Source organism: Falco punctatus (genome assembly GCF_963210335.1).
Source record: "Falco punctatus genome assembly, chromosome: 8".
Classification (NCBI taxonomy): Eukaryota; Metazoa; Chordata; class Aves; order Falconiformes; family Falconidae; genus Falco; species Falco punctatus.
This window is the reverse complement of record NC_137588.1, coordinates 52,376,793-52,404,467: the sequence shown is the minus strand read 5'-3', so window position 1 is coordinate 52,404,467 and position 27,675 is coordinate 52,376,793. Positions and strand designations below refer to the sequence as shown.

General features: G+C 45.0%; 2 protein-coding genes and 1 long non-coding RNA gene across 6 annotated transcripts in view; 1 reads left to right on the top strand and 2 right to left on the bottom strand.

Moving 5' to 3' along the window:
• C1QTNF2 (C1q and TNF related 2) overlaps positions 1–10,717 on the bottom strand; it is a 13,751-nt gene extending 3,034 nt beyond the window's left edge. Inside the window, exons 1-2 of one of the 2 annotated variants that reach the window (XM_080398108.1) lie at positions 7,430–10,717; positions 989–1,237 (exon numbers count right to left, since the gene is read on the bottom strand). In XM_080398108.1, the coding sequence (XP_080254234.1) occupies positions 989–1,229 (241 nt within the window). In that variant the 5' untranslated portion in view covers positions 1,230–1,237; positions 7,430–10,717. Of the gene's footprint in view, positions 1–988 lie in introns of both variants that reach the window. The other variant, XM_080398107.1, reaches the window with a different exon arrangement.
• The window catches only part of LOC308068104, a 23,365-nt gene extending 7,555 nt beyond the window's left edge, over positions 1–15,810 (top strand). The window contains exon 2 of the long non-coding RNA XR_013929860.1: positions 10,713–15,810. This is a non-coding gene — a long non-coding RNA (uncharacterized lncRNA). The remainder of the gene's footprint in view (positions 1–10,712) is intronic.
• Positions 15,535–27,675, bottom strand: SLU7 (SLU7 homolog, splicing factor). 3 transcript variants are annotated; one of them, XM_080398085.1, is made up of 16 exons: positions 27,622–27,675; positions 27,043–27,219; positions 26,286–26,439; positions 25,940–26,020; positions 25,192–25,356; positions 23,694–23,759; positions 22,078–22,125; positions 21,456–21,587; positions 21,073–21,170; positions 19,899–19,966; positions 19,612–19,751; positions 18,572–18,733; positions 17,972–18,076; positions 17,703–17,777; positions 17,342–17,446; positions 15,535–16,346 (listed from the first exon to the last, which is right to left on the bottom strand). In XM_080398085.1, the coding sequence occupies exons 2-16, from the start codon at positions 27,204–27,206 to the stop codon at positions 16,167–16,169; spliced, it is 1,743 nt and encodes a 580-aa protein (XP_080254211.1). In that variant the 5' UTR covers positions 27,207–27,219; positions 27,622–27,675; the 3' UTR covers positions 15,535–16,166. The 3 variants fall into 3 exon arrangements, with proteins under 3 accessions (XP_080254211.1, XP_080254212.1, XP_080254213.1); XM_080398086.1 differs by lacking the exon at positions 27,622–27,675 and adding an exon at positions 27,305–27,521; XM_080398087.1 differs by lacking the exon at positions 22,078–22,125.

Sequence of the window (27,675 nt, the reverse complement as noted above, 5' to 3'; positions counted from 1 at the left end):
TTTGGAATGTAGCTTGGAGCAGATGGAGTACTTTTCATTTTCTGTCTCTCTCTCTTTTTTTTTTTTTTTTTTTTTTTACATTTAACATGAAACTATTGTTTAAAAAAAATAACACAGGTGTAGTAAAAAGCTCAGCCTAGCTGGGGGATGACCTAGTCATGAACCAGAAGACACCTGGTGCTGGGATTGCCTTGAGATGAGAAGTGAGTTGGGCTGTCACAGTGATGCTGAAACTGGTGGTCAGTGCTGATTATGGTACTGCCTGATAGAAGACAAATTTGTGGGGATTTATACCCTGCCTCTTGCCCTGCTGTGGCAAAAGTAGATTTAAATACAAGCTGTGGGTAGAAACTTGTTCTCCAGATTCCCTGTTTTGGGAGTAGGAGAAGAGAGTGAGACCCAGCATTGGCGCGCTGGTGTAATGCTGAACCAGGAGTGCACTCTAGTGTGGCAATGGGAGATCACTGTTCTCCCACCGCAGCTGGTGCTGATGCTTACCGACTGTAAGCTGGGTCTAAAGGAGCGCCCCACCTCAGGGTCAGAGAGGGTTGTTTGCTTTGATTTAGATTGAGCGTGGTCGGAGCAATGCCTGTCCCCCCGCTAGACTGCTCTGGGGAGAAAGTACTTAATTTTTTTTCTCCTGACTTTGTTTTTCTTGAGAGCAGGCATCAGAGGCCACCGCTTTGTCTCATCCCGAGGGTGTATATTAGAGCAGGGAAAATCTCACTTCGTAACGAAGTGCAGCCGTTAGCAACGGCGTACAGCAGTAAGGTGCTATCTGCAAATAGCGCTGGTCTGACCCCCCCGGCAGGAGCTGGGAAGTGTGAGATGTTGGAGGGAGGAGAGTGGAAATTTCTAGAAGAGTTTCCTATGAGATGTGGTCTGTCCTGGCACTCAGATTTGGGGTGACAAGTTGCTGTTAACTGGGCTGTCGCACTATCGCTCTTACATTTTACCCTTGATGTGTTAAGAAGCGCTTTTCTCTTACCTTCATCACCGTGCTCGCCTTTATCGCCATCCCTGCCGTCCTTGCCATCTTTGCCCGGGAAGCCCATCCTGCCGACCGTCCCTGGAGCCCCGGGTGCGCCGGGGGGGCCAGGTGGCCCGGGGGGTCCCGGCAGGCTGCATGCTAGCTGTGGCCCTTCCTGCAGTGCTCCCTTGGCAAAGCCCCCAAGGATGTGGTTTGCCACGCAAGGCACAGTCCAGAGGAGGAGGACAGCAGAGATCATGGCGCAGCCTGTGAGGAGGAGACGGGACGTGGCTGTGATGTGCCGTAGCCGGCATGTGAGGGTACGGTGGTGGCCCCTCCACCGGTATGGGGTGTTGTAGAGACTTGCGTGAAAATGGGAGATAATGGAGCTTTTGTCGGTAGGGTGGGAGAGCTGTTTGTTTTGGTGTGATATGAATCCAAGGATTTGGCTCATGGAGTTTTCTAGATCTGACCAATATTTTTTTCAAACTTGCTCTTCTCTAAGTCCATACCTGTGGCCATCCCTTGTTCTGTTTTGTCCCCTGGGCCTCCTTTCCCCTGAAACACAAGCAGTGATGGTGCAGGGGTGCACAAGGAGTTGCTCGGCACTAGCGGAGCGGAGGAAGGAGAAGGGGGCTCGGTGTAAACTTCCTCAGCAAGACCTGCTGTGCGGTGGGGTCACTGGGGTTGCTTACCAAGCCCAAAACCCACCGTGGCAGGCATGGCTGAATTTAGAAGATGGGTTTGTGGAGGCTTCGGGCCAAGGCAGCCCTCGATGCGTTTTGCCTGGCAGTAGGAATGGAGCCCTTTGGCTAGCGGAGTGTCCCTGCCCTCACTGCAGCCCAGCCGCACGGTGCTGCACAGCCCGCAGCATCGGGGGGCAGCTGCCCCCGCGGCCGTGAGCGCCCCACTGCAGCCTCCGCCACACCTCCACACCTCACACCGCACCACTGCGGAACGGTGGTGTTCCAACCTCTCGCAGGGCTGACCTGCCTCTCGGGGCAGGGGGGGTGGGCAGCAGCTCAGCCTTGATGTTTGCTGCTAACAGTCACCTTGGAGAGACGGGTAACTGTTAAAAACCCGCTGCTGTTAGTCTCCAGGCTCTGTGAAGTGAGCCATTGCTTCAAGCAGAGGAAATGCCAAGGGCTTTTTTTTTGAGCTCCAGGCTCTGCCTTCATTCACGGCTTGAGGCTGAGCCTCCTGGGCTTGTCTCACTCCACTCCCAGATGGGGATGTAGCAATAGAAAATTATTTCTGGAATAAAGCTATTCCCATGAACCTGCTAATGATACAGAACAGTTATTATACAGTAAATTATCCCTCTGGTTGTCTGCACATGGAGCTGTTTGTAAATCGCTGTGCTGCCTGTGCAGCTTCTGAGTAACTCCACTGCATCTTGAATGAGTGCTCAGATGCATCAGCAGCTTGGAGAAGATGCCCCAGACCAGGCTGATTGATGACAGCCCACCTTCATGCATGACCCACCTGAGCCTCTGGGTATTACAAGCATATAAAGTAGCATTTGGGTTCTGCACGTGATTACAGATATAGTAAAAAAGGGAATTTCCCCTATGGTATCAGTTTCAGACCACCCATGGGTGAAGGTGCTCCTGCCATCCCCTCCCCACGCCCTTTGCTCTGCCAGGGAGGGAGGTTATGGCCATGGCCACCAGCTCCCCAGTAGGGCCGGTGCTCCCCATTGGGCACTGGCCATGAGGGGAGATGCTGAGGGAGTCGGGCTCTTTTCCAGCTGTAAGGAACAAGCTGGTGAGGGGATGAAAGGCACCCCCTGGCCCCATTTCTTTCTCTCAGCTTCTGTAGCTGGAGTAGCCCTCGGAGAGATGAGACACAAAGCCTGAAACTGCCCCATATGAATCTGTGGCTGGTTCACTCTTTGCTCAGTAGCTCTTTGATTAGGGGAGATCAAGCTAAAGCCAAAAGATTTATTTTTTTTTAAAGGAATTAGCCACGTATCACTTTGATACAACTCCTACCCCTGGGCTAAGAGGTGCACAGTCTTATTTGATGGAAAAGAATCCTATGAAATTTGGTCTTTTCCCTTATTACAGCTACCTCTGATGGCAGGAGGTTAAACTTTTTTCAAAAATCATCTGTTTGCATGGGTTTTCTTATCACATCCCCAAGTCCTGCTAACAAAATACAGAATGTAAGGGAGGGTTGAAAAGCAAGCAAACTGCCTTTCATCTATTGCTTCAAACTTTGGTGCTGAAGCAAATCTGTAGTTAAACACAGATGCAATAGAAGATGAGCCGGGATATCCCAGACCTTTCAGTCTGCCAGTGGCCTTTTGGCCAGGCAAAGTCCTGCCTGGCATCACATCAAATACTAGGAGGCTTCAGCATCTCTCCAGCAGTGTTATGCTTAACTCCTGCACTGAAATAAGATGATTAAAGTATTGTATAAATTTCATGTTGGCTTTAGCGCCCTTATCCTGGTATCAGCTCCTGAAGGGGGAGGAAATGCATGTTACATGCTCCAAATCCAGCGAGCAATATGCTACATATTAATGCCGAGTGGGAGCCCCCCAGTCCTGCGATATGTATAATCAAGTACATGCAGAGGAGTGGGAAATTCAAAACAGATCTCTGGGCTGGATCATCTGCTAAGATATTTTGTTCTTCAGCTCTCTTTTGCTTTTCTTACATCTAAGTTTATTTGCTGTTGGGGAAAGGTATCAATTTAATGGTCTTGTGAGGTGGAAATCACCAACCAGTATTAATACGGACAGTTGAATAAAGGCTTCTCAGTTCACAGAAAGGAACAAGGTGTTAAAATGCCTGGCAGAGTGGGGAGATCCCAAGGCAAGCTACATCCCTGCTTCCCAGAAACCACTTCAAACGGGGCAGAAGAGAAGTGAGAGGCATCTGGAGGTGGATGACACTAATAAGTTGTGGCAAGGAAAAATGTCGTTGTGGAGCACAACCTGGGAGAAAGCTGGGACTGCTTCACGTGGAGAAGAAATGGGCAAGAGGGCAGCTCCTTTTCTTATTTTCCTATCAGAAGTACTTCTGTTCCCTTCAGACAACCCAGCTAGTTGATCTGACAGGGTAAAAAGTGGCAAAGACGAAATACCCCGAGGCTGGGAGATCAGTAGTACCGGTACTTGCATAGATGGGGAAAATGCAGCTACCTGGAGCCATGCTCTGGTGCAGCTCCTGAGTCGGTGTTAATTAACGGCTCCACAAGAACGTTTCATCCCAGATCACAGCCGTGCGTGTGGGATGCAAAGCACAGTCACATTCACAAGAGGATCTATAAATAACCTCTTAAAGAAATCTCTCTGAAAGAAAACAAACCTCATGCTGCTCCACCTTAAAAGGAAAATTGCTCCTCGATATAGAATGTATGATGAGCTCCAAGAAGCAAATTGGAAACAGATCAGCATCTTTCCTCTCCGCAGTACGGGCAGCAAGCCGTGCAGCGTGCTTTCAGCTGAGGTCTCACTTTTCTAATGACATTTTAATTAATGTCTTTGCTAATAGGGTTTTGCAGACTTTTTGGCCATGACCGATGCCTGTTGTGCAGAAGGGCGCACCGTGCCCAGGAGGTGACGGGAGCGGGCTGGTGGGGGAGGACTGCCAGGGGACAGGAGGGGACCTGCGCTGTCTGATGGGCAAGGGGGCTGTGGTGGCTGGAGCGTGTACCTGCCGCTGAAGTGCAAGTGTTCAGCTCCTCAGCGTCCAGGGACAGCACCAACTTCGGGCACCGACTTCAGCATGGGAAAAGGAAGCAGACCAGGTTCACTGGAAGGAGCTGGCTGAGGTGTCGGCAGGTAGGCATGGCTGGCCAGGCCCCAGCTTCCCCCCTGCAGAGCACCAGGACCCACTGGAGGTTATCAAGGGGTTGGTGCTGAGCTTGGGCCAGTGCAGAGGTGCTTTGGCCCTTCACGTGTGGAGTGCCTCTCCCTCGCTGACAGCGTGTTGGTGATGGGCAAGATCTCATGCACACAGAAATGCTTTTCTTCCCAATACTTAAAAATATCCATCCATAAGTCACACTGAAATGATGTCTTCTGATATATTTGGCAGCAATGGCGCTTACTAGGTTGCTCGGTTGAAGAAGACTAAACCCTTGGGCTCAGGAGATGGTACAACTCGGACACATGATGGACAAGGGCAGCACTGAGTTGCTCTGAGGTGGAGGATCTTGGAGGAAAGACCCTCTGAGCTCCCAGGTGCTAGGTAGGCTCTGGCTGAGACCTGATGTTTGGAGCATAGCTGGGTCAAACTTCCACCCAGAGAGAAAGGACAGAGGCTCCAGAATGTGCTGCAAACATCTGGGCCCTGAGGTGGAAGTATGAGGCAGACAGGTGGAGTGACAGGTGTCTGTCATCTGGGTTTGAGAGACAATGGTTCCCTGTGGCCTGGTTCAGCTGAATCAGTGGAAATTGCTGCTCTGGGTCCAGGGCATCCCCTGGGATCAATGTAGTCTGTAAAACTGTGCTATGGACCTCCACTGGGTAATTTTGGGGAATGGTTGTTGGGAAGCAAACCAGGAAAGGGACAGTTTTGGAAAATGTTCTCTCCTGAGCTGGAACACACCTTCAGAGTGCACCTCAGGGAAAATAAAGCAATAAAGACAGAGCGTCTCTGATTTGCAGGCGCAGTGCAGGCAGAGCTGAGCCTTTACTAGCGTCTCTCTTCCCAACGAGCCACATATTCAGGGGCCTTTGCTACAATTACATAGCACAATATAATAAATGACTCAAAGCAAGATTGTGTCTAAAATGGGTTGTTCTGACTCTGCCCCATGGCCCGTACGTGATCCCCTCTTTCTGTTTTAGGACATTTTGTTGTCATTGCTTGCTGCTCCGGTAGGTCCTTCTCCTCCTGCTGGAGCCCAAGCCCTCAGCAGAGGCAGCCCCGTGCCCTGGCTCTCCCTCCCAGGGGCTGGGGCTCAGCTTTCCTCAGGGACGCTGGCAGTGGGGGGGCTGCCCACCTCCCCAGCTGTCCCGCCAGCCTGCTCCAAGCAGACACTTGTGCCCTCAGCAGGAATTGGAACCGACCCCTCCATGCTGAAACCTGAGCATCCCATGAGCTTCTGTAGCACATGGAGCATCTGTGCAGGGGGCCTGCAAACCCATGCTCTCCAAGGGCTTTTCTGTGCGTCCTCCTTGTCGCCGGAGCTATGGTGCATCCCTCTGTCACCCGAGAGCCTCCCTCCCTAGGAGCCGTGTCCCCACAGGGCTCCCATTTCTGCTGGCTGCTGTGGCGTGGGATGGAGTTGCTGCTGCTGGAGCAGCCTCAAGGGCAGGAGCCTGGGAGCACATACCTCTGTCCCTGTGTCCCCTATAGCTTCGGCTGCTGCAGCACCCTGCTCTGCACGCCTCCTGCAAGCCCCTGTGCAACTCACCCCAGCCCTGCTGCAGGTGAGCTTCCCGAGCTGCTTCATTAAGGAGCCAGAAGGATTGTCGAGATCTATATGCATTAAAAAGGTGTTTCTGTCAGAAAAGATTTTGCCTGTAAGAGTAAGCCTCACGTGCGAAGGATCAGTTGTACTTTCTGGTGCTTACAGGGCGGCTGGGCTGAAATCCCATCAGAGGAAAGGTCCCTGAGGGCTCGCCTGCCGTGGGGTGGTTTGGTGGCATGTCCAGTTGGTGGCACGTCCAGTAGCCGGAGGGTGGGTTTTGGCTGGGGAAGCCGCCCTGTGCCAGGCAGCGGGGTGTGTGCCTGCCCATGGGGGGAAAGGTGTAGTGGGGGAAAGAAGAGGAGACAGTCTGGGGGAGATTGCTGCTTGGAGAGAGAGGGGAGCAGGATGGGAGGGGACCCAGCAGGGAATGAACAACTGTGACTTTCTACGCCATTTCCTTTCAATACTCGAGGCTTTCTTAAATAAAACCACCATCTTGCTTCACAATTTCCCAGCTTACCTCAAGGCACCTTAATTAGCCTTCAAAGTATTCATTATCCCTGTGAGCCTCCTTCTTGGTTGCCCTGGGGCTCAAGGAGCCCGTGGGCAGGTGGGGCTGGTTTAGATGAAATCAGGTGTGCTGCGGGTGACAGCAGCTGAAAGGGATGTATTTAATTTCTGATATAAGCCATTCGTTATCCCAGGTAGGGGCTTGATCTGTTACCTCCTGTTGCAGAAAGCAATGTCAAAGGAGAGCGATGTATCACTGTCCCAGCTTTAGGCAGCCGGGGATGCCCGTGGCAAACCTTCCCCAGCCCTGAGCTAAAGCTCCACAGAAACTGCTGGATCTGTACCAAAGCGAAGACAGAGGCTGTGGTTTCAGCTGTATGAGGTGGGTGCTCCCAGCAAAAAGTCTGAGGAATGTTTCCCTCCTGGAGTATTTCTTTTGCCTGGCGACTGTTGCCTTTGCGGATTCCTGTGCAGGCACTGGAAACCTGAGCACTCGGGGACTTAGACCTTATTTGGGAAGTTTTCAAAGTTAAGGTTAAAAGGCGAGAGAAAAAAAGAAGGAAAAGTTCATCTACTCACCACAATTAATCTCTTCAGCGGGTTCTTGACAGGCGCTGGAAACCTACACAGTTTCAAGCAGATGTTTTGCTGCAGATCGCTGTCACACGCAGAGCCCAAGCCCTGTCCTGCCACAGCGGTGTCCTTCCGAGGGGTGTGCAATAGTGACTTTGGTCTTTCTGTTTTATTACCGTTTTACTCCTTTTTGTGTGGATTGCTAGCTTCCTGCATCAGCTCCACGTTTTGGCTCAACGTTGCTAAAGGCATATTTTTATTATTGTGTAATGGGTCTGCGCCTCTTCCTCTTGTCACGTGGCACGGGAAGAAATTTTTATGCACATATGGCTGGGAAGCTCTTGGTGCTTGAGGAGTTTTTCCCTTTCTCTCTCTCCCTTGCAGTCAAGGCTCAGGAGCTGCCTCGATCATTTCTGACAGCTTCGGCCCCTCCGCGCTGTAGCTGCTGCCTGCGCAGGCCGTGTGTCAGGGGATGGTAACGCAGATCAAGCTGGGCAGCAACTGTGATGCTTGATCCTGGAGCATTGGCAAGGGAAGCCAGCCTTGTCCTAAGGGGGACGCTTGCTTCTTCCGAAACAACTTAGACAAACCCAGGCACATCACCCCAGGCTTGAATTACAGGACATAGCAGTGAAGCAGCAGCTTTGCAAATGCAGATTTTGAGAGGAAACTGCGTGTACCTCAGTGCTGCTTCAGGCGGATGCACAAGAGGAACCATGGAGACATTGCCATAGGGATGGCAGGGTGGGAATGCTTCTGTCTTTAGAAAGGGTTGGGAGTTTGGTTTAAGTTTGCAAAGCAATTACAAACACCCTAGCAGTTGCTGGAGGTAAGGTAGTGACACCAGCAGTGTCAAGCTGGAGTTCAGCTTGAGCTCTGCCACCACAGAAGTGTTGGGTCGCAGTAAACCCCTGTCCCTTCTTGCCTCTCAGCTGCAGCAAGTCACGGTGCTACAGCCCCGAGCAGGGTCAGTATCCTGGCTTACACCAGCACATTAAACCCGGAATCTGCAAATGCCTTACAGCTCTCAAAATTGGCAGCGCTTCCCTGACAGCCCCTGGGGAGGTACAGAAAGGCAAACGGGGGGGTGAAGTTTCCTGACCCTGCTCACCCCTCCCTCCCTCCCTCCCTCCCTGCTTTGCAGGATGCTCTGTGGTGCTGCCAGGGTCGGTACAGACTGGAGTTACCTTATTAAGGGAGTGATGGGGAGAGTCTACACGGGAACTGTGAGATGACTCAGACATGATGGGTGCCCGGGCTGGCGGGGTGGGAGGTGATGGGGACCCGTCACCCTTCTGGCAGGGCAGTGGTGGCCCTGGGGCTCTCATCGCCCACCCACAGCAGGTCGCTGGTGCTCCTGGCTGCAGCCTGCAGTCCCTGTTTCAGGTGCGTGGTTCTCGCTCTGTCCTGGCCAGGATCCTGCGTGGGCTTGGGGGACAGCGTGTGCTCAGTGGCAGGGCTCCAGAGCCTGCTCTGCAGCCAGCAAATATTTTCTGCTCAGTGCAGATCATTGGCTGGTTGGGAGCACACTGCAAGTATCATTCCTTACTCTGCCAGAACTCATCCTTATCAGAGCTGTTGTGGTTTGTTTTTTTTTTAAGCTTTTCCCTGAAGTTGCTGTTGGAACACGGTGGGAATGGATATAATGTAAAAATGAAGTATGTATACAGTTTGCTTTGGGAGCTGTAATCGGTTCGGCTGCTCTTGGGGGGTGGGAACGTTTGGTGGAGGAAGCACAGGGCGGTGCTGGTGCTGGTGGTCCTGCAGAGCTCCTCCAGGGCTGGCCCCCGTCTGCCTGATGGCTCAGCCGTGTGTCCCGCTACTGAGCAACTTCGAGAACAGCCCCCCTCCCCAAACCCCTGCAGTGACCACCTTCCCGTCCACTGCCCTAAGGGCTGGTTTAGCCAAGCTGCCATGTGGCTGCAGAGCTCTGGCACACCTGTGGGAGCTGCCCGGGGCCACACTGACCCCAGCGCTGGGGTGACCGCAGGTGGGGACGCCCCCAGGCATGGGTTCTGGGACCTGCTCTCCCCTGGGACAGCTCTGGTGATCCGTCAAAACAGGAATTGTCACTTTTTGCTTGTTTCCATGAAGTCTGTAGGAGCCCAGCTCTCTTGGACAGCCTCTTCCAGCCAGGTGTGAGGCTGGAGTCAGCCTAAAGGCTCAAGGCATTGTACGGTGGGGGTCCTGCCTCCGGTTCCCTATGAAACCGGATGAAAATTTCCCGTGGGCTTTGCCAGGGTGCCAGTTGAATTGTCCTGGGAAGCCACAGCAGCTTCCCCAGACACTAACGTTGTTGGGAAGAAAAATCTCTGCCGGTTATCCCCAGCCTGGCCCATGGCAGCTGTGCTGGGGCGCCGGCACTTTGGGATGAGTCCGAAATGGGCCAGGGATGAAACGATGTTTGAAAATAACAGCAGTTCTGCCAGGCAGGCTGAGGTGTGACTGGGGAATTTGTGGTTGCTGGTGATTTCGTGCCCAGATCCACAGCATGTGGACGCAGCGAGAGCCTGACCTAGTTTGGCAGTGCGGGGAGAGGCAGCGCTGGGAAGCTCCTGCCAGGCAGATGGAAAATATGTCTGTGCTGCAGGGCCACGCCGAGCACGCGGGGTCCTGGGCCCTGCCGGGGAGCACGTTTGGCAGCATGCTTCGTTAAATAAATAAACTGCCCGTCCACAGTGGAACAGCGCAGCTCTGAATCTTGGTCTTCTGTTCATGTTGTTGCAGCTAGACATTGCAGGAGGCGTTGCAAAGGGATCATGCCCCTCCTGTGCTGCTTTTTAGCAAAAACCTCCTTGCTGGGGCGGTGGTTTGCCTGTCGATCACGGGAAGGTGGCTCGTGCCACGGCATGGGGAGCTGCTCGGGCTGGCGCCCGCCTTGGCAGACCCTCACAGGACACGCAGAGGATGGGGGGTGCAGGTCCCTACTGTGGATGAGCCACTGGGGCTTGTGGTGCTCCCTCCAGAGCAGCAAAGCCATCCTGCCCACGCCGCCCCTCGCAGTCCCCTGCCCGCATCCCCCGCCAGCACCCCCAGCACAACGCACGGCGGCTTTAAATAACGCTTGCTGGGGGGACGTGTGGCTGGTGGGGCAGGGGAAGGTGCCTCATCCAGCACCTGCAGAGTAAAAAGCGTAATTTTAGCTCCGGTGTCGCCTGCACAGGCGCTTTGGGTGGGCAGCGTGAGTGCCCAGAGGTGGGAGATCGTGGGCTCCTGCCCTGGGGTGGCAGAGGGGACTGTGGATGTTCCCTGTTTGCTTTCCGAGCACTGACACATTTCACTGTTACAGGCACCAACCTCACAGCAGCGACCTTGTAACCAAATAAAATGACTCTGCAAATGCTGGAGGCAGCCCGAAGTGCAGCCGTCCCATTGCACCAGGCAGTGGCAACACGAGGTACCGCTCTTGAAAGTGTAGGGGCTTTGGTGTTCTTTTGGGAGACACTAATGGGAGGGAAAAACAGTTTTTCTACCCAGCAGGCCTCCTGGCTTAGCGTGGAATGGTGATTTGAGTCATTTTTATTGCCCTGCCTAAAAGGAGTTTGGAGGTCTGTGAGCAGTCTTCAGAGAGTGATTGTCCCTCTCCAAAAGCTCCCATAAAAGTGAGTCAAATCTCTGTTTAAACTTAAATTATGCCCTCGGGACCATTAGCTCTGCTTAGGAACTGCAGCCCTAACCCATTAAGAGCTTATTTTAGGACGAGGGCAGTGGGAACCAGCCCAGGCACCGGGGAACCACTGCAAGCACAGTGCAGAAGGTGTGTTAAGGTTGGAGTTTTTTCCGTTGTCTCATGCCCCTTCTAACTCAAAGTGAAATTCAGCAATCTTTTTGACTTGCTGCAATCGGCTCCTGCCTAAGTGTCTAATAACGTAGTCAGATGAGAAAAGACTCTTCTGAAAGTGCCCCGTATTTCCCAAAATACAAAAAACTTCAGCCCTACTTCTGGAGTCTGTAGCATCATCATCAGCAATCTCAGTACCTGAGGACACGGGCAGCCTTTGCCTAAGCCAGGAAAGCCAGTGACAAATGTCATTTACCCGTGTCATGGTACAGTGCCTCTGTCCTTCAGGGCACAGGAGCATCCCCCAGAGACGAGTGAAAAATCACTTACGTTGTATGCAAGCAGTGACAGTCTGTGGGGGTAGTAACAGCTACAGATAAAATCCCTTCTCCTGCTGCTGCTTTCCAAGCAGGGAATTTTGCATTAGAGCTGGCTTTTCTGTTCTCAGAGAATTGATAATTTGTTAAAAATGGTCTTTCAGCTATTCCTAAAATACTAAGAAAATATTAATGCATCAGCAGACTATACGTTGGGGCTGTGCCGCCTCTTGGGTGTTAAATCCTGCAGCCCAGTGCTTCTGCTCCTGCACATGCCCGGCATGAGACCTGTAAAGCCCGAAGGCACAGCTGGGCAAACTGGGGTGCCGGTCGGAGGCACCGTTTTGCTCCCCCGGCTTGGGTGTCCTGCAGCCCGGGGGCTGATGGCATCGCCCCTTCCCAACCAGGGCGCGCAGCACCAGGAGCAATGCTGGCGAGAGGAACCTTCTCCTTCTGCCGCGCTGCTGTAACAGCTGCCTTGCTAACAGGGCGCTACAGCAGGTGACTGCATCCTCCGGCCTTGCTTCCATGCCTCCACCATCCTTCCCCCACGCGCTGTTAGCACGCGTCCCTCGTGGCGGCTCGTGGATAAAAAGCGGCGATGGGTTAAAACTCTGCTGTGAGGTGGCGTTGGAGCCAAATCTGTTGTTCTGAGCTGTATACTAAAAATGGAGAACAGATGCACGTGCACATGTGATAAGGCCATAAACGCATCTGAAAAGAAGTCCCACTTGTAGGAGAGGTGGTGGGAGATCACAGAATGATGGGCCAGGGACTGTGCTGAGATCAAATGCCATGTGGACGAGTGGCTGGGTGGAGGCTGTTGCTACAAGGCTTTGGAATTACTGGAATTATTTTATTTGTAGGTTGGTAATTTTGCGTTTGCTGATCTGCCTACTGAGCAAGGTTTTCTTAGGTAAAGTGATTTTTTTTCTGTTTCACTGAGGTCTGAAACGCGCTTGTATCCTGCAGAAGCCAAAATCATTGCTATCTGGTACCCTGGTGGGGTTCTGGTTGGGTCATCTAAGAGATGTGAATGAATTTGTTTCATGTAAAATAACTAGTTTTAAGTTATAATGATATTTCCACCCATTTCTTTGTTGCATCTGGCAAGATAAATGTGAACAGGAGTGCTAACAGCACAGCGGGGAGTTGCCTGCACATAGTTCAGGCCACGGGGCGTTGGCCTGGAGGAACTGGAGTTCTACCCTAAAGCAGAATGGAAAACCACCAGTACTGGGTTGTGCTGGGCGCTACTGGGCACAGCAAATCCCGTCTCATCTGTTGTTTTTTTTCCTAGAAGCTGAACTTCATGTCATCCTTAACTACTTGCTATCATTCCTGCTTTCTTCTGACCCCTCAACAGCCTAAAACAATTACGCTGGTGTGGAACAGTGTGCCCCACTCATCAGCCCACTTGGGAAAGCCATAAAGAACCAACTACAAAGAAATGTGGAAACAGGAGAAGAACTACCTTCTGGAGTGCCTTGAAAAATAACAGAACGCTGAACTTTTCAACCAAAAATAGAGAGTTTTAATCTATGTGTTTTAACAAACAAATGCTGCCTGATCAGCTGGCGAGCTCAGCCTGCAGCCTGAGCATGCCTCAGCCAACCAAACTCAATGGGACGAAAAACGACGGCACTCGGAGCAGCTGTTGAAAAGGGAGTTGAGATAACTTTTGAGCTTTGCCAAGGGCAAGATTCAGAGAAAGCCACCCTGGCTGCTGGGAGGGGCTGTCGTGTTGTGGTTCAAGGATCCTGACGTTATGAGGCTGAGGAGTTTCCTCTCCCCTCGGTTCCTTGTGCATGTGAAAAGCAGTTCTCAACTTCAGCTGCCTCTGCTGGAGTACGCTCCTTTTCACTGTGTGTTTGGTTTTGTCCAGGCGAGCCTACAAACTTGTTTCAAACTCATTTGAGGAAAGAAAACATTTTTCTTGTGCAATAGGAAGCAGTCATATTGCATGCCAAATCCAAGGGGAAGCAGATGGAGGAAAACTAATCCTCATGATCAGATCCACAATGTTCTTTAACATTTAACCTTCACGATATAAATAGGAGAACATGTTTTCAGCTTTATTTGTCCTTTAACTGTTGAGAATGATCCAGACAAAATCTATTCTGCATCATTCGCAAGCTCAAGGAACTGTATTTTGAGTAAAACTCTGCTAACTGCTTTTTCCCACTAGAGCTGCCTTCCTGCTTCACCAGAGGGGAGACTGGTCCAGCTTCCCACCGGCTCCCTCCTAGCGGAGCCAGACAGGGCACGCCAGGAAGTCACCGGTATTGACAACCAAACCCATCCACACTGAGTTACTGTGGAATTCAGTGTGTTTATTTGTAATAAGCAAATCTCCCTATAGTACTGAACATTTTCTACTGGCTTCTAAAATACACACATCTTTCACACTCTCCCCGTTTTTCTCTTTGATGTAAAATACTCACTAATTAAGAGTTTAAATCTGAACTTTACAGGCTGCCTAGCCTGGCAAATTATTTGTTCTTCATTCTAAATTGCTCTTTTCAGTGTTAGTTCTGAACCGCCTCCTTTATAAAGAATCAAGTCTCTAGCTGCTCTTAGAAAGGAACTGATTAACACCAACCTTCTGACACCTCATCTTCCCTGAAACTGAACTTGGCCCTGACTGGCAGTTGCTGCCCCTGCAGCTGGAGGTTCGCTGGCCGGAACGTCAATGTCACAGCCCTGAGAAGAGTAATCGTTCATGGTTCAAATCAGCCAATGCAGAAAAACCATCCAAAGACAGTTTGTATTCAGGTCATATACCAGAGTATCTCTAAGAATGTAGTAAATAACCTAACAGTAAATATTCAGCCTAAAATTTTAATCATCAGTATTGGCTAGTTTTAACACGGAACTACGTTGCAGACTGATGCAGCACTTCCATTATCAGCTATGCACGCTACATTAAAATACTCAATCCTCAAAGCGGCTGTGAAATCATGCACATGACACTTAAATGTATGTTTATTTGTATGTAATTACTTGTGCAGAAGAGCAGTTTTCCCTAGAAATTATCCATAACCTAGGAAGATCCAAGACATGAGCCAATGTGGAAACTTAGAACATGAGTCACTAGCATAGCAGAAGGAAAACCACATCCCCTAGTATTTTTCTCCCTCTGACTGTCCAGATCCACACTGTGAAAACACAAAAGCTATTCTTGCAAACACAGATTTCTACTCTTTTAAAGTTTTTCCTTCCATGTCCTTGTTTATATTAACAATTCCATCCCCAGATCTTCCATCTCACTAGTTGGTTATATTTTTTTGCAAGTGCTAGAAGAATTTTAAATCAAGTTTTATAAAATAAAAGTCTGCAGTCAGGTTTGTAAGTCTTACAAAATAAAGTGTGCATTCAGAATTAGTATTTCTGTAACAAAAATAAAGGGGAAGCAGACTTCAGGAAAACCTAATAAAAAAGGAAACCAGCTTTACAGGTAGGAATTACAGGTACAACATAGTTTCATTTTCTTCCAAGTAACTTTAACTTCCTTCATTGTTTACAAAGTGGAAGTTGTAATCAGGTTCTTAATTTCAAGAAGAAACCCCAGGATTACAGTCTTCCCTGTCCTAACATTAATATAACCACATTAAATGTGGTTATAAAAGCCATGCTTAATGAGACAGTTTAAACCATAACAGCCACAATTCTCAAGTCTTCCAACTCTAAAGTCACACTGTGAAGTTTTTTCACCCGTTTCTTCAACTTTTAATAGTTAAAAGGGAAAACTCCCAGTTCAAGGGCTAACACTGCCAAACACAAAGCAGATACCGCTTCACGTTATCATGAGGTAATAGAGCCCAGCACTTGGTGTTACACTATGTAACAGGACTGGCAGTTACAAGGGTAAGATGAATACTGTTATCAAACAGAAAACCAAAGAACTCAAATGTTTGCAACTGAAATGTCTATGTCAACACCTGCAGAAGTAAATTAGAATTTAAAAGCTTTACAGTCAGCTACTCCTAACCCCTTCATTAAAAAGGCCGGACAGCATTTAAGACCTTTATAATAATTTAACCAAAACTGTACAAAGCAATCATTTTTACATTTCCAAAATACTTACTAGAAAGTGATCAAGAAAGAATCTATTTCTCCTTTTAAAACTACACGACAGGCAACTCATTTTACAAGTAAGAGGCTTCAGTAGCTGTATCAGGTTTTTCTTCCCCCCCTCGCCCCAACAATTTCTGTTGTAGGTTAAGTGACACTTGCTGAGCATTCCTTTTGAGCAGACAATTTTACTGAATGTATCATGACTCGATGCATATATTAGTTGGCCAAACAAATGTAGAATTCCAGACAGTATCAGATCTTTTCTCTTCCAGCAAAGAATTCATAGAGTAGGTATATGAATTTTATATATACGTATAATTATATATATATGTGTGTGTGTATATATATTTGTGACTGTATATATATACATACACATATATATACAAAATTGCTGTAAGCATTGAACTGCTCATGTCTGTTGAAAGTAGTTTTCACCAACTTCTTTGGTGCAAAAAAAGGTCTCTGCCATTTCTGGCACTTATTGGGCACGTGGAGGATAAGCAAGTATCTACGGAATTGAAAACAAGTATAAAAAAAGTCTTGTGTACTGGAATGATTTTCACTGCGACTACTGTCCAAGAAAAGAGGCCATGGGATCATCAGGTCTCTGACGTTTCATTCTATAGGCTTCCATTTCCTCTTCTGTTGGCTCCCTGGTTTCATACAGGCTGTTGTATGGTCTTTTCCTTTCATCTAACTGCATGATTTCTTTAACGTGGAGAAGACGAGCCTCTTCTGCATTTAGTGCCTGAAATAAAGGTAAAGAAAAAAACCCAAACAGTAATGAAAGTTAAGCAAAAAAACACAATTAAAGTTTGTATTGGAGCCTAATATAACGAACAAGCAGCATGGAAAACAGTGGGACAAGCAGCGCACATCCGTCTGGCCCACCTATGGCACACTTCATTTAACGCTTGGTTTTTAGGTGTTTAGTGCACAAGATATTTTAATCTCTTTTCAATTGCCAAAATCAAGTAAGAAATTCCTCAGCTTTACCTAAAATGTAATCATGATCCAGCAGGTAAAAAAGCAGGTAAGCAAACATGTGATCTTAGGGGTTTGGGTTTGCTTGTTGAGTTGTTTTGTTTGGATTTTGGTTTTGTTTTAGTTTTTCCCCAGTCAGGGAGCATTTTTTTAAATGCTTTTTGAAATACACGTTATCTCATTCCTCGAACTACTACTGTTGCTCCTTCTTGCTACGGAAAAGAAGCTGCATTTGTACAATGCTTTGCTCAGCCATAGTTTAACATGAGTTTCACACTCCGAATATCCAGAGGCGGGCTGCTGTGCTTGCGGAAGGGCTGGCCAGCAGCAGTCAGCAGATCGCTTGGTGGATGGATTTACTGCATCAACTGCGAGACTGGGCCCAAGTCTGGGATAAAAAGTGCTAAGCTAAACTTTGACAGTGCCTTTGATCTCCCTCTCTTTCTTCAGTACACAAATCATTGTGTTCTGCAATGTCTTTTATAGATCTACAGCTGTAAGAGGTGCCTAGACAGGAAGTGCTCCTAAATAATCTAAACTAAGCCTTCCAAAACTAAGTATTTATTGCATGTTTGCCTGAGAAATAGGGAATGTACTTTCAAACATCTAACAGCATTTTAAATTTGCTTTAGCTCAAAATTAGCATCAAAGAACACAGAATACTATAAGAACTGCATTACAGGCTTCATAGAACTGACACTGTTTTAAAATGTATCTCAAGTTCTTTTTGCCACAAAACCACTCCAGAATATAGTGTACCTTTTTAAGTTTTTCTTGCTTCTTTTTCTCTTCACCCTCACTATCTGAATTGGAGCTCTTCTTGTGCTTCTTCTTTTTCTTCTCTTTCTGTTTCTCTTGGTGAATCTATAAGGTGGAAACCCAGTTACTATTAAGATTCAACTTGCAAACATCAGTAATGTTCAAGCCATTAAATCCCAAGCATCTATTACTGCCATTTCAAAGCTTAGCTTTCAGTAGAGGTGTTAATGATCTAATAATGCAGTCTAGTAATTTTCAGCCTCATTATGACTTACATAATTTTGTAGTTATACATACCTTTCCATCTTTTAAAATACTGAGGAAAAGAATCTGCCTTCCTGAGGCAAGGGAGACAACCTACCTCCATCAGTGTTTTGGGTTTTGTCATGTGTTCCTCCTCCCTGGGTTGCTCTTCCAGTAAGCTTGCTTCAGAATTCTGTACAACAGGCAAGAGAAAGCATGCCCATTTACTAAGCACGTTTGAAAGAGTAAGGACAAAAACCCCCACCCAAAACAACAATAGAAAACGCACACACACACACACCCCCCAAAGCAAATCAGTCTGAAGCACAGGTAGGAAGATGAATGCATTTTAGCCCTTTCCAAGTGACCAAGTGAGACAGTACTTACAGCAATTTCTTTCCCGGCTTCTCCTGTACAGTACGAGTACTTGACAAATGAGTGGCAGCATTTGTAACCCCACTTGCCTTCTTTCCAATAGGAACCCCAAATACACTGCAAAAGAACACACCATAGCAGTTATGTCCATAATGATACTCCTGTAAGAGGCAGCCTGCAATTTATTCCTGAGGTTATATCCTGCCAAGTAAATTATTCAAACTATCCAGAAGGGAAAATCATGAGAAATATTTTTGTAATTTTACATTAGCATTACAGGTACAGTTTAAAAAAAAAAAAAAAAAAAAAAAGAGAGAAAAGCAACAGGATGTGATCAACCCATTCAAAGTTGAAGGGAAACACAGTAACTTCCCCTTCAGTTCAAGACTGCCATCGCAACTCCTCAAATCAACATCACAACCCCTCAAATTCGTATTGCAACCATGACAATTTGAAATTCCTTAGTAGAAAAGGAAGAATGTCACATTTGAGACAGAGGAAATTTATTTGCTGTATTAATTATATCATACAGTATCCTATCATACCTCATTCCCTTCTGGTGGGAAGGAATATAATATTTTTAATGTCAAAATTACATAAGCTAGGGCTTACTGTATGGTTGTTGATCTTTACATCCTCTTCATATTTAGAGCAAGCAATAGCTTTCTCTTGTCCTTTGATGACTGTTCCATGCCTAGAGTACTCCACATAATCTTCTGTTTGAGCTAACAGCAGTTCAGCTGGTGGGGCATCCAGATGTTCTTGTCCTCCATACTGAAATGCACATAAGAAATGACATGTCATAGTTTTGGAAAAAAAGCCCAAAACCAAAACCACAACACCAAACCTTTTATGTAGTTAAGCATACATTTCAAAAATGTCACCTTCGGTACCTTCTAAAGAAGACACCGAAGTAGTGGATGGAGAGTGAATAGTTAAGAGAAATACATCTCCTATGGCCACTGTGGTGTTTTTCAGTGGTGTTTTTTTTTGTTTTGTTTTTTTTTTTTTTTTTTCCCCCTACCTGGAGAATTACCACAGTGATATTCCTTACTCAAAGCAGAAAACCAAAGGCTGTGGTATACCTAGAGCAGTACTTCCAGCTCCCCTTCCAAACATGAACGCTGACAAGGTTAAAATCTTGTCAGCTGTCAGTTGTCCAAGAAACCAGTTGCAAAATAGAAAATAATTATTTATCTAGAAGACTGCACCCAAAACAAGAGTCTGAAAATTCTGCTTTTCACATTTAAGAGAGAAGTTTAAAAATAATTTTAGGAGACAGTTACTTGGATATTTTACAAAAGATACCACTTTCAAACAGTAAATTTGCAACCACTTGTATTTAAAAAAAATAAAATATCTAAATTCCCACTCTTCCTACATATTGCTGTCCAATTTTTCACTGGAAAAATTCTGACAGTTAAGGGAAGACCTCCCAATAATCCAAAGAAAAAATAACAGATCTTCAAAGTTTCCTATATTAAATAACATAATGAATCCAACTGATGAGAGTGTGTTGATATAAAAATCTTTTTATATATCTAAATTGCTGAGAACAGCTGATGCATTTTCACATCACATTAATCTTATCTGCTCCTCAAGACCCAGGCTTCCAACAGAATTCCTATTAAATAAAACCAATTGTCTATTACCTTCTCTAGGATGCTTTCTTTCTGCTGTGCCTTGAAATCTTCTTTCTTCACTTTGAAGGATTTATAAAGTAGCTCTAATTTTGTAGGATCTGCTTGAAGATGAACTTCAGAGCCTTTGTCATAAGCCTCCCAAGCAAACACTGTGTACACAAGAGATTTCACTCAGTATTTATCCTAAAACTGACATATATATTCAAATTATGAAAAGTATTGTTAACTTGAGTCTTTTGTGTCCATTTCCTTAAAAAAATACTCAACAAAAAAAAACAAACCCAAAACCCACTTACACTGAGTCTGTGCCATTGAAATGGTATCTCCAGTGTAGCGAACAAAGTTGTCACCTGCATAACCAACTCTGCAGAAAAGAACAGTACGATTTTTAGTATTCAAGTAACATGATTTCCTCTTAAATACAGTCACAGAACACCAACAGGAAAGTAAAAGTTCTCCTTTGTGGTAACAGCTTTACTGCTCTGTTATCTTTTGCACACCCCATGAAGAGATTCACAAAGAGTATATAAAATACAGGTTGAAAATCAAGTAATGTTAACAGTCCAATTTTCCACTCTCTTCATCTCCCCAAAGCCACTGTGAAAAATGTACAGTCTGCAGAGCTGTGGCAGAAACACAAGATTCAACAAAGATCACATTACAACTGTAGAGACAAGAGAAACCATCTGCATCTAAAAAAAAAAAAAAGAATTGACTGGCATTATTCTAGCTGGGGGCAAGGAGAGGTGGAAAGAGCATTATTTGCTAGCATTTAGCCACTGCCATTCTATTTCAGGCAGCGAGCTAATCCAATTACTGTACTCTGAATAAATGTTTCTACTCACAGCCTGTCTACTCTGGAAGTCCACAGCACTACACAGGTCAAGGCGGGGTCACAGCTCAAGTGCTTGACTGGGGTTTTAAGTGAGACAGCCTTATGTGCAGCCAACAGCCAGCCTATGGCATTCTTTAATTAAGTTGTCCATCTAGACAATGCCAAAGCTTTCAGACCTTTTCCATGCAGACTCCATTAATATGATGAGCTCTTGCTCCTAATTACACAGTCACAGAATGGTTAGATACTCTGTGCTAGTCTCCAGTGCTGAATGCTTCCCAACAAACAAGGGATGAAGCTTAAGATGATGTGGTTACTGAAACACTTTACAGAAACATCACTATTGTTTACAGGTATCACCTCTGGATACAGCAGAGTGTTCTAATCCTGGTATGGATCATTCCACTAAATGGCGGCCCACATATCCCTGAAGATGAAGGGCCAGTATTACTAAAATACCATTTTATACACTAAACCTAAACCTGCTGCTAAATAAAACAATTCTTACTCGTACTTCTATCCATAACTGACTAGAGATTAATCAAATAAAATGACATACAGATAAAACACAAAACTATTAATTTCATTTTTAACAGTTTTGTTGGATACACAAGCATGACCCTGGTATAACTTACTCATCAGGATTTTTGCCTGTATTGGCATATGGGTTCTCCCTCATTGCTCTTGTTTTGGGATCGTAATAAGCAGAGTTTGGATCTAGATTCCTCAAGTACTAGGGAAAGAAAACAACATAAAATATATTTGATATTTATAATTTTAAAAGAACTGAAGTTACTCCTGTATCCCCCAGCTTAGACATTTAAAAACATCACATCTTTGTAAAAGGATGATCCCGACAAAGTCGTAACATGAGCAGGAACAGAACTGAAAATAGACCTTAACCTTCAAACCCAAAGACCTATATGCAAACTCACTAATAATTGAGTGTACATTTTTTTAAAAAAAATAAACTCGCATGAATACATGTAAATGTATCTGTAAAGAATTCTTTACTCACTTTTGCAATGTCTTCCCGAATACGTAAATTTCGAACTGTGATACGTCTTTTAGAGTCAAAGTTCTGCCCAGGCATATCAATGTCATCTGCATATTTGTCTTCATCTTCATCTTCACTGTTATGATCTCTTTCCTGAGGAAAGATGGGAAACTTCTAAATAAAAGAGGACATTCATTCTAGATTTTACTGGTTTCATTAAAAATTCTGCAATCCCTGTAGTTAAAAGCTAGCATCGTTTAGCTGGGCTTAAGTGTGCTGTCATGCTAATCTATCATTCAACAGTTTTCAGAAACACTCTTGTTAAAGGATTTCTACTTCCTCATGTGGAAACAGTTACAAAAACGTAACTGTGATGATATCAAGAAAACAGTTATCTTGGGCAAAACTTACCATATATTAAGAACTAGCTATTTGCTTGCATCTCTAAGGTTTGACAACACACAGGAATTAAAAACAAAACCAAAAATCCCTCTGTGAAATCCAACAACTCTGCCCAAAAGAACAGGCAGCCAGTGGCACGAACTCTACACTGAAAGCCTTATGCCACCCTTGTTTCACTGCTCGACTAACTACAGGTCCTTTTTTTCTGCCCGTGGTGTGATGCAGTGGGTAATCATCTTACTGTCTGTGAATTTGGTTCCTCTTCTCCCCACTGGTGTCTTGGGGAGTTCTGCAGCAAACAAAGAACACATCAGCAGAGAAGATAGCGGAGAGAGGAAAGATGGCAGGGGTATAAAGAGCAATCAAAGCAGAGCTTGACACTGCACGCAAAATACAATTTACCTGTGGCACAAAACACACAAAGACTGCTATATAATGTTCTAGGGAAGAGCTTGTAAGCATCTCTATTGCAGACACCTCTTGGAGACCTTTTCACTGTATTCCCAACTAAATTTCCAAACCTTTGCATGAACAGAAAATTCTAGAACTGCTGCTGTTACTTAGAGCTTGCTATTCCTTTGAACACTAATGGTTTATACTAGCCTGTTTCATATCATGCAAATACAACCAAGATTCAACTCTGAAAGCTTAAGAAACATAATTAAGAAGATATGTACGGAAGTACTTAGTTGACAGGAATACTGAGCATGAATCAGAAGATGTAATTTAACGTGGAGAAACATAGCCAGAATTATTTTTTTTTAACGTGCTTAGACTCTAACTTGAGAATACCTGCAGTGGTAAAGATGAAACAACTGTGAGTCCTGACCAGCAGCGGCACTGACTATGCAAAACCAGCCTTGGTCCTCTCCATCAGAGACAGTTTTTATGTTTCAAACGTTTCTTCTTACAGCTCCATTTTATAAGGAAGTATATGTAAGCCAACAATGCTTGCCTTGTGGTGAAAAAAGGCATCAAAAAGAGAAAGAATCTTTCCTATGGGGAAGGTCAGACGCTATAGTTTGTGTGGGATTGGAGATTTAAGCTCACTCTGCCATCTAGTGATAAAATGCAAGGTAACAACCTCTGGGAAATGGAGGCCTGATGTATGTAGTATTTTGCTTGGTTTGTTTCTTACAATATTGATTAAGAAAACCTACTTCTGACCAGCAGCAGTTGCTACTTTCTCCCCATTTTATAAAACTTAGAATATTATCAGAAATGCCTTTTAAGATGAGAATTTTATATCAAAGATTATCAAAAGCATTGTCTATAACCTAAGAGAAGCTAGCAGAAGTTAACAGAAGATGCCAACTCTGCAGTTAAAAGCCAGAGGGAAATAGATATATGCTCAGCCTTCAATAACCAGAGACACCGCAAATAGTCACAGCAACGACTGAAGAAGAAACAAGTTTGGTTTAAGATAAAGAAAATACCTTCCTATTCCAATTTATACTAACCATTACTAAAACAATCTACAGTCACATTCAACATAAGTCAAGACATAATGACCTTTAAATAATAATAAAAAAAGCGCAATTCAACGTAAGAAAAATATTACTCAATGAAAATGAGTTTTTCTGACCAAAAATTCCACGTCGTTAATGGCAGCAATAATAATAATCAGATTTTTCGCCCATGAAGGAAAAACAAAGCAACTCTCATTTCAAAGAAGATGCTTCAAATTCTTGAATGTGACGCAGAGTATGTCAGTGCTAGGAAGATCTTTAAATTACTGAAGGGCATAAAAAACAATAGCAGACCCTGCACAGCCAGTAAAAGCATCAGAAAGCAGACATAACCTGTTGCATTCTTATATAGTCTAAATAAAAATAAATTAAGGTTTAATTTACTTACCACTTGCTCCAGCTTCCCTGATGCCAACTCCTCCTGAAGCTTCTGGGCTTTCAGTGTACGTTTGGCCTGTGTATCATGAAAATGCATTTGTTTTAATACTTGTTTTTAATAGCAAGTGTGTAGTAATGCTTATCATAAGCATCTCTTGTGACTGCTGCTTGTCTCCTTTACTCTTATGCTTTGTTGCATTGTTTTTTGGGCCTCAAGGAAACGAAGTCTACTAACCATTTTACTACTGTATATTATACTGCTCAATAAGAGTTTACTAGAGTTTATGCAGCTATACAATTACTACATTCATCGTACTTTAGAGAAAGAGATAGCTTATTTTAGGTCAAGAGTGTTTAAAAACAACCATGTTTTATTATTGTGTTTTCACAATCTAGTTAAAAACTTTAGTGCTTAAGGTACTTCATGACTGACGCTGCAAGCATTTGGGTTCATCCAGGAGGTACTAAAATCTAGCATGTGAAGGCAGATTTTAATGCAGCATGTAGTGAATTTCTGTGTAAGTTTGACACCATCAAACCACAGAACAGCTGATACTGGAGGTACCTCTGGAGACTGCCGATGACCATCCCCCTGCTCAAGGCAAGCTTGCCTACAACAGGTTGCCCAGGACTGTGTCTAGGCAGGTTTTGATTACCTCCAAGAAAGGAGACTCCCCAGCCCTACTGGGCAAGCTGTGCCACTGTCTGATCACTCTTACAGTGGAACATTTTTTTTTTTTCTGTTTAAACAGAATTTCTTATACTTCAATTTGGGCCTCTGCTTCTTCTCCTGTCACTAGATACTACTAAGAAGAGCCTGGCTCTGTCTTTAAACATGCTGATTAGACATTTAAACACACTGATCAGATCACATTTAGCATTAGCTTCCCTACATGCTATAGGAAAACACGAGGACCATGCACCAATGGGAGTGAGTGAGTTAGGCACCTAACTACCTTTTGGAACAGGTAGCCAACATCCAGCCAAGGTAGTGAACTAGTATTTTTTTTTTCTTCTAAGAATTTAAATGTCCACATGGATTTGGCGCACACAGATAGAAAGTTAAATGCAACAGCAAGGTGCCAATCTGCACAAAGATGTACAAATAGTCCACTGAGCCATCACGGTAACAAAAAGGATTCATAAGTAAAACAACGTGAATGAGTTATAAAATAGATATAGATTCATTGGCTCTAATACAGCCACACAATAAATTCCATTCTTGCCTGTGATTCAATCTGCATCTTGGGTAATAAATTCTAAGGCTTGTCTATTAAAAGTAGGCAATCTGGAGAGACATTTCTTTTATTCTCCAGACCCATATGCAGTTGCCAGTTCTGATCTGAATTTTCAGTTTAAGTGAAGTTCACTGTCAGTCACAGGATCCATCTCACTTTTTCATTATCAATACAGCACAAGGTCTAATATTAACAGCACACATAAATACTCCTCCTCCCAGCCAAGCCAAACACTAAAACCTTCCCCAGTAAACCATAGCACCTACGTACCAAATCAACCTTGGAATATTCCTCTACAATCTTCATGTGCTCTTCTGGGTTATAACCATTCCAACGATCTCGCTTTCCATCATAATCAAACATCAGCTGAGGTTGCACATGTTCATCTGGTGCAATATTCATGCCTGTGTATTTTGCTCCAACTTTCCTGGGTCTCTGAAAGAAAAAAAATGGTTGGATCAGTCCATTAAACTAAACTATGTTACTCACTCAGATATCCCTTTAAAAATAGTATCAATTGAGCTCCTCTAAAGCCAGTAAAATTCGCACTGTAAGTCTATGAATTATGAATAAATGCAAGTAGCTCATTTCTGTATTTTAAAGTAGCACAACTGGCTCCAAACTCCATCAATTTCTAACTCTTGTTTTCCACAGTTAAGAAAGCAATTAAAACACAGTTTCTAGGTATGGCTTCTAGCTGACATGAAACCGAAAGACAAGCACAGCAGCACTTGCATTAAAGCAAATTAACAGGAAGAGCTAAACACTCTCACCTATTATTGCAGTGCTCATCACAGACAGAACTCATGAGCAACACCCTGGATAGTATCATTTTCTCTCTTCATTTTCTGTACATAATTTCTTTAGAAATTTTCAATCTACCTTTCAACACTTGTAAACTTTTTTCAAAATAGCTTTTTCAAAATTAGTAATTTTTATCTGTAGCTAGCCATTTTCCCCTAAGATTAGAATTCACTGTTTTCAAAACCATTAAAACAACAAAAAAAGTCAAGTTTACCTCCATGCAGTCTTTCTTCTTATGTGTCAATGCACCACAGTTCTCGCAAGCTCCTTTACGATATCTAGTTGCTACAGCATGCTAAACAACAAAAAGACAGTGTTGTACAAACTTGTGGCAAGATTCATATAAGTCTTTGCAGGAACGAATTCATTATTCAATACAACTGAAGTGTGTGTGGTCTACACAAACCAAGAACACATGTTTTGATTATCACCAAACACTGCTGCTTGCCTGATGAGTAAAAATTCCCACCTCCCATCTCCCTCAAAAACACATAATAGGAAATTATTTCCTTGTGGAATCAAACCACATCTTTATTTTATGACAAAAACATTTTGCATACCTCTTGAACTCCTCGTTTGTACCAATCTCCAGAGGAGCTATACTGTTTCTGCTTCTCTGGCTGAGGTCTCTGATGTTTCAGTGTAGGTCTTTTAGAAGGATCTATGTACCACGGTACTGAGGATATGTACTGAGGAATATGAGGATTGATATCTCTGTAAAAAATGTTGTGTAATAAGTACATGGCATAGGGACACCCCCCCCCCCAACAATTTATGTTAACAAATAAATCTCACATTAAAGTTCAGTGCTTTAGGAGTGATAATAGTGTTGTTGTTACTAGGCACTGCAACATGAACTCTTAACTAAACACAGACCTTCACTGAGATTTTGTTGCCATCTAATTCACCTAAACTCCTGACTTCAAATCAAATACCTTATTATACACAGTGTTATTTAGCACAAAAATAGTAACATTTCTCAGAAGTAACAAGCCTTGCAGAAACAAGTCCCCCAGTATTATGCTTTGGTCGTTTTTAAAGTATCACTTGTAAGCAGCTGCACAGATGGGACTTTTTAGCAGCGTCATCAATAGATCATACAGTAGATAAACACTAAAGCTACTTTTTTTTTGAAAATACCAGTTCCCTGAGGATAATGGAACGTTAAAAGCAAGTGCACGAAGTTCAGCTATTTACTTCTACCATAAGTCATGTGGAAATCTTATATCACCTTCACGATTATTCTGACATCACAACAGGTAAAAAGACAGTTTTAACCAGTAACTTTGGAAAAAGCGTATTTTTAACAAAACTTACTTTCCTTCTTCATCCACCTCAGCAGGTGCATTCCCTAGTTTCCTTTGTTCTTCTAATTCCTTCTTTTTCCTCCAGTCTTCCCGTGTCATCTTCTTTGGTTCCTCTAGGCTCACATCATTTGATCCTCCTGAAGGAGGGGCATTCATTACTGTCCCTGATGCCATTTTGGTTTTCTCCCTGTAAGAGAAAAAAAGAAGAAAACTGGAAAAGTATTACCAATCGATACCATTTGACAGCACAGTTCTTCAACGTGGTTTTGTACCATTCAGTGAAGACAGTAACGCAGTTTAAACGTTCTTAGCGTGCATCTTTCCACAAGACCATGCAGCGGTACTGAGAAAAAAAATTAACTTATTAACGTTCCTCCTAACAACGCGCAAACGGAGGCCTAGCGCGGCCTAAGTGCAAAGCAGGACAGCGACCACGAGAAAGCGGCGCCCCACCGGGGCCCCCCGGCCCGCCACAATGCGGGTACCTCCCCGCGGCCCAAAGCGGCTGCTTGGCGGCCGACCCCCGCCCGGACAACCGTACCGCCGCCCCCGGACGCCAGGCACCCACACCTCCGCCTCCCCTGTTTACCAGCTAGGCCGCACCGCCCCCCCACAATAGCTCACAATGCCCCACAATGCCCCG

Excerpts from the sequence above, each read along its gene's own strand:
- SLU7 (XM_080398085.1), bottom strand. The coding sequence starts at position 27,206 with ATGGCATCAGGGACAGTAATGAATGCCCCTCCTTCAGGAGGATCAAAT. Across the intron at positions 26,440-27,042 it reads GAGGTGGATGAAGAAGGAAA|AGATATCAATCCTCATATTC; the intron begins GTAAGTTTTGTT and ends CATTTTTTACAG. Across the intron at positions 21,588-22,077 it reads AGGAACCAAATTCACAGACA|GAAAGAGATCATAACAGTGA; the intron begins GTAAGATGATTA and ends ATCTTTCCTCAG.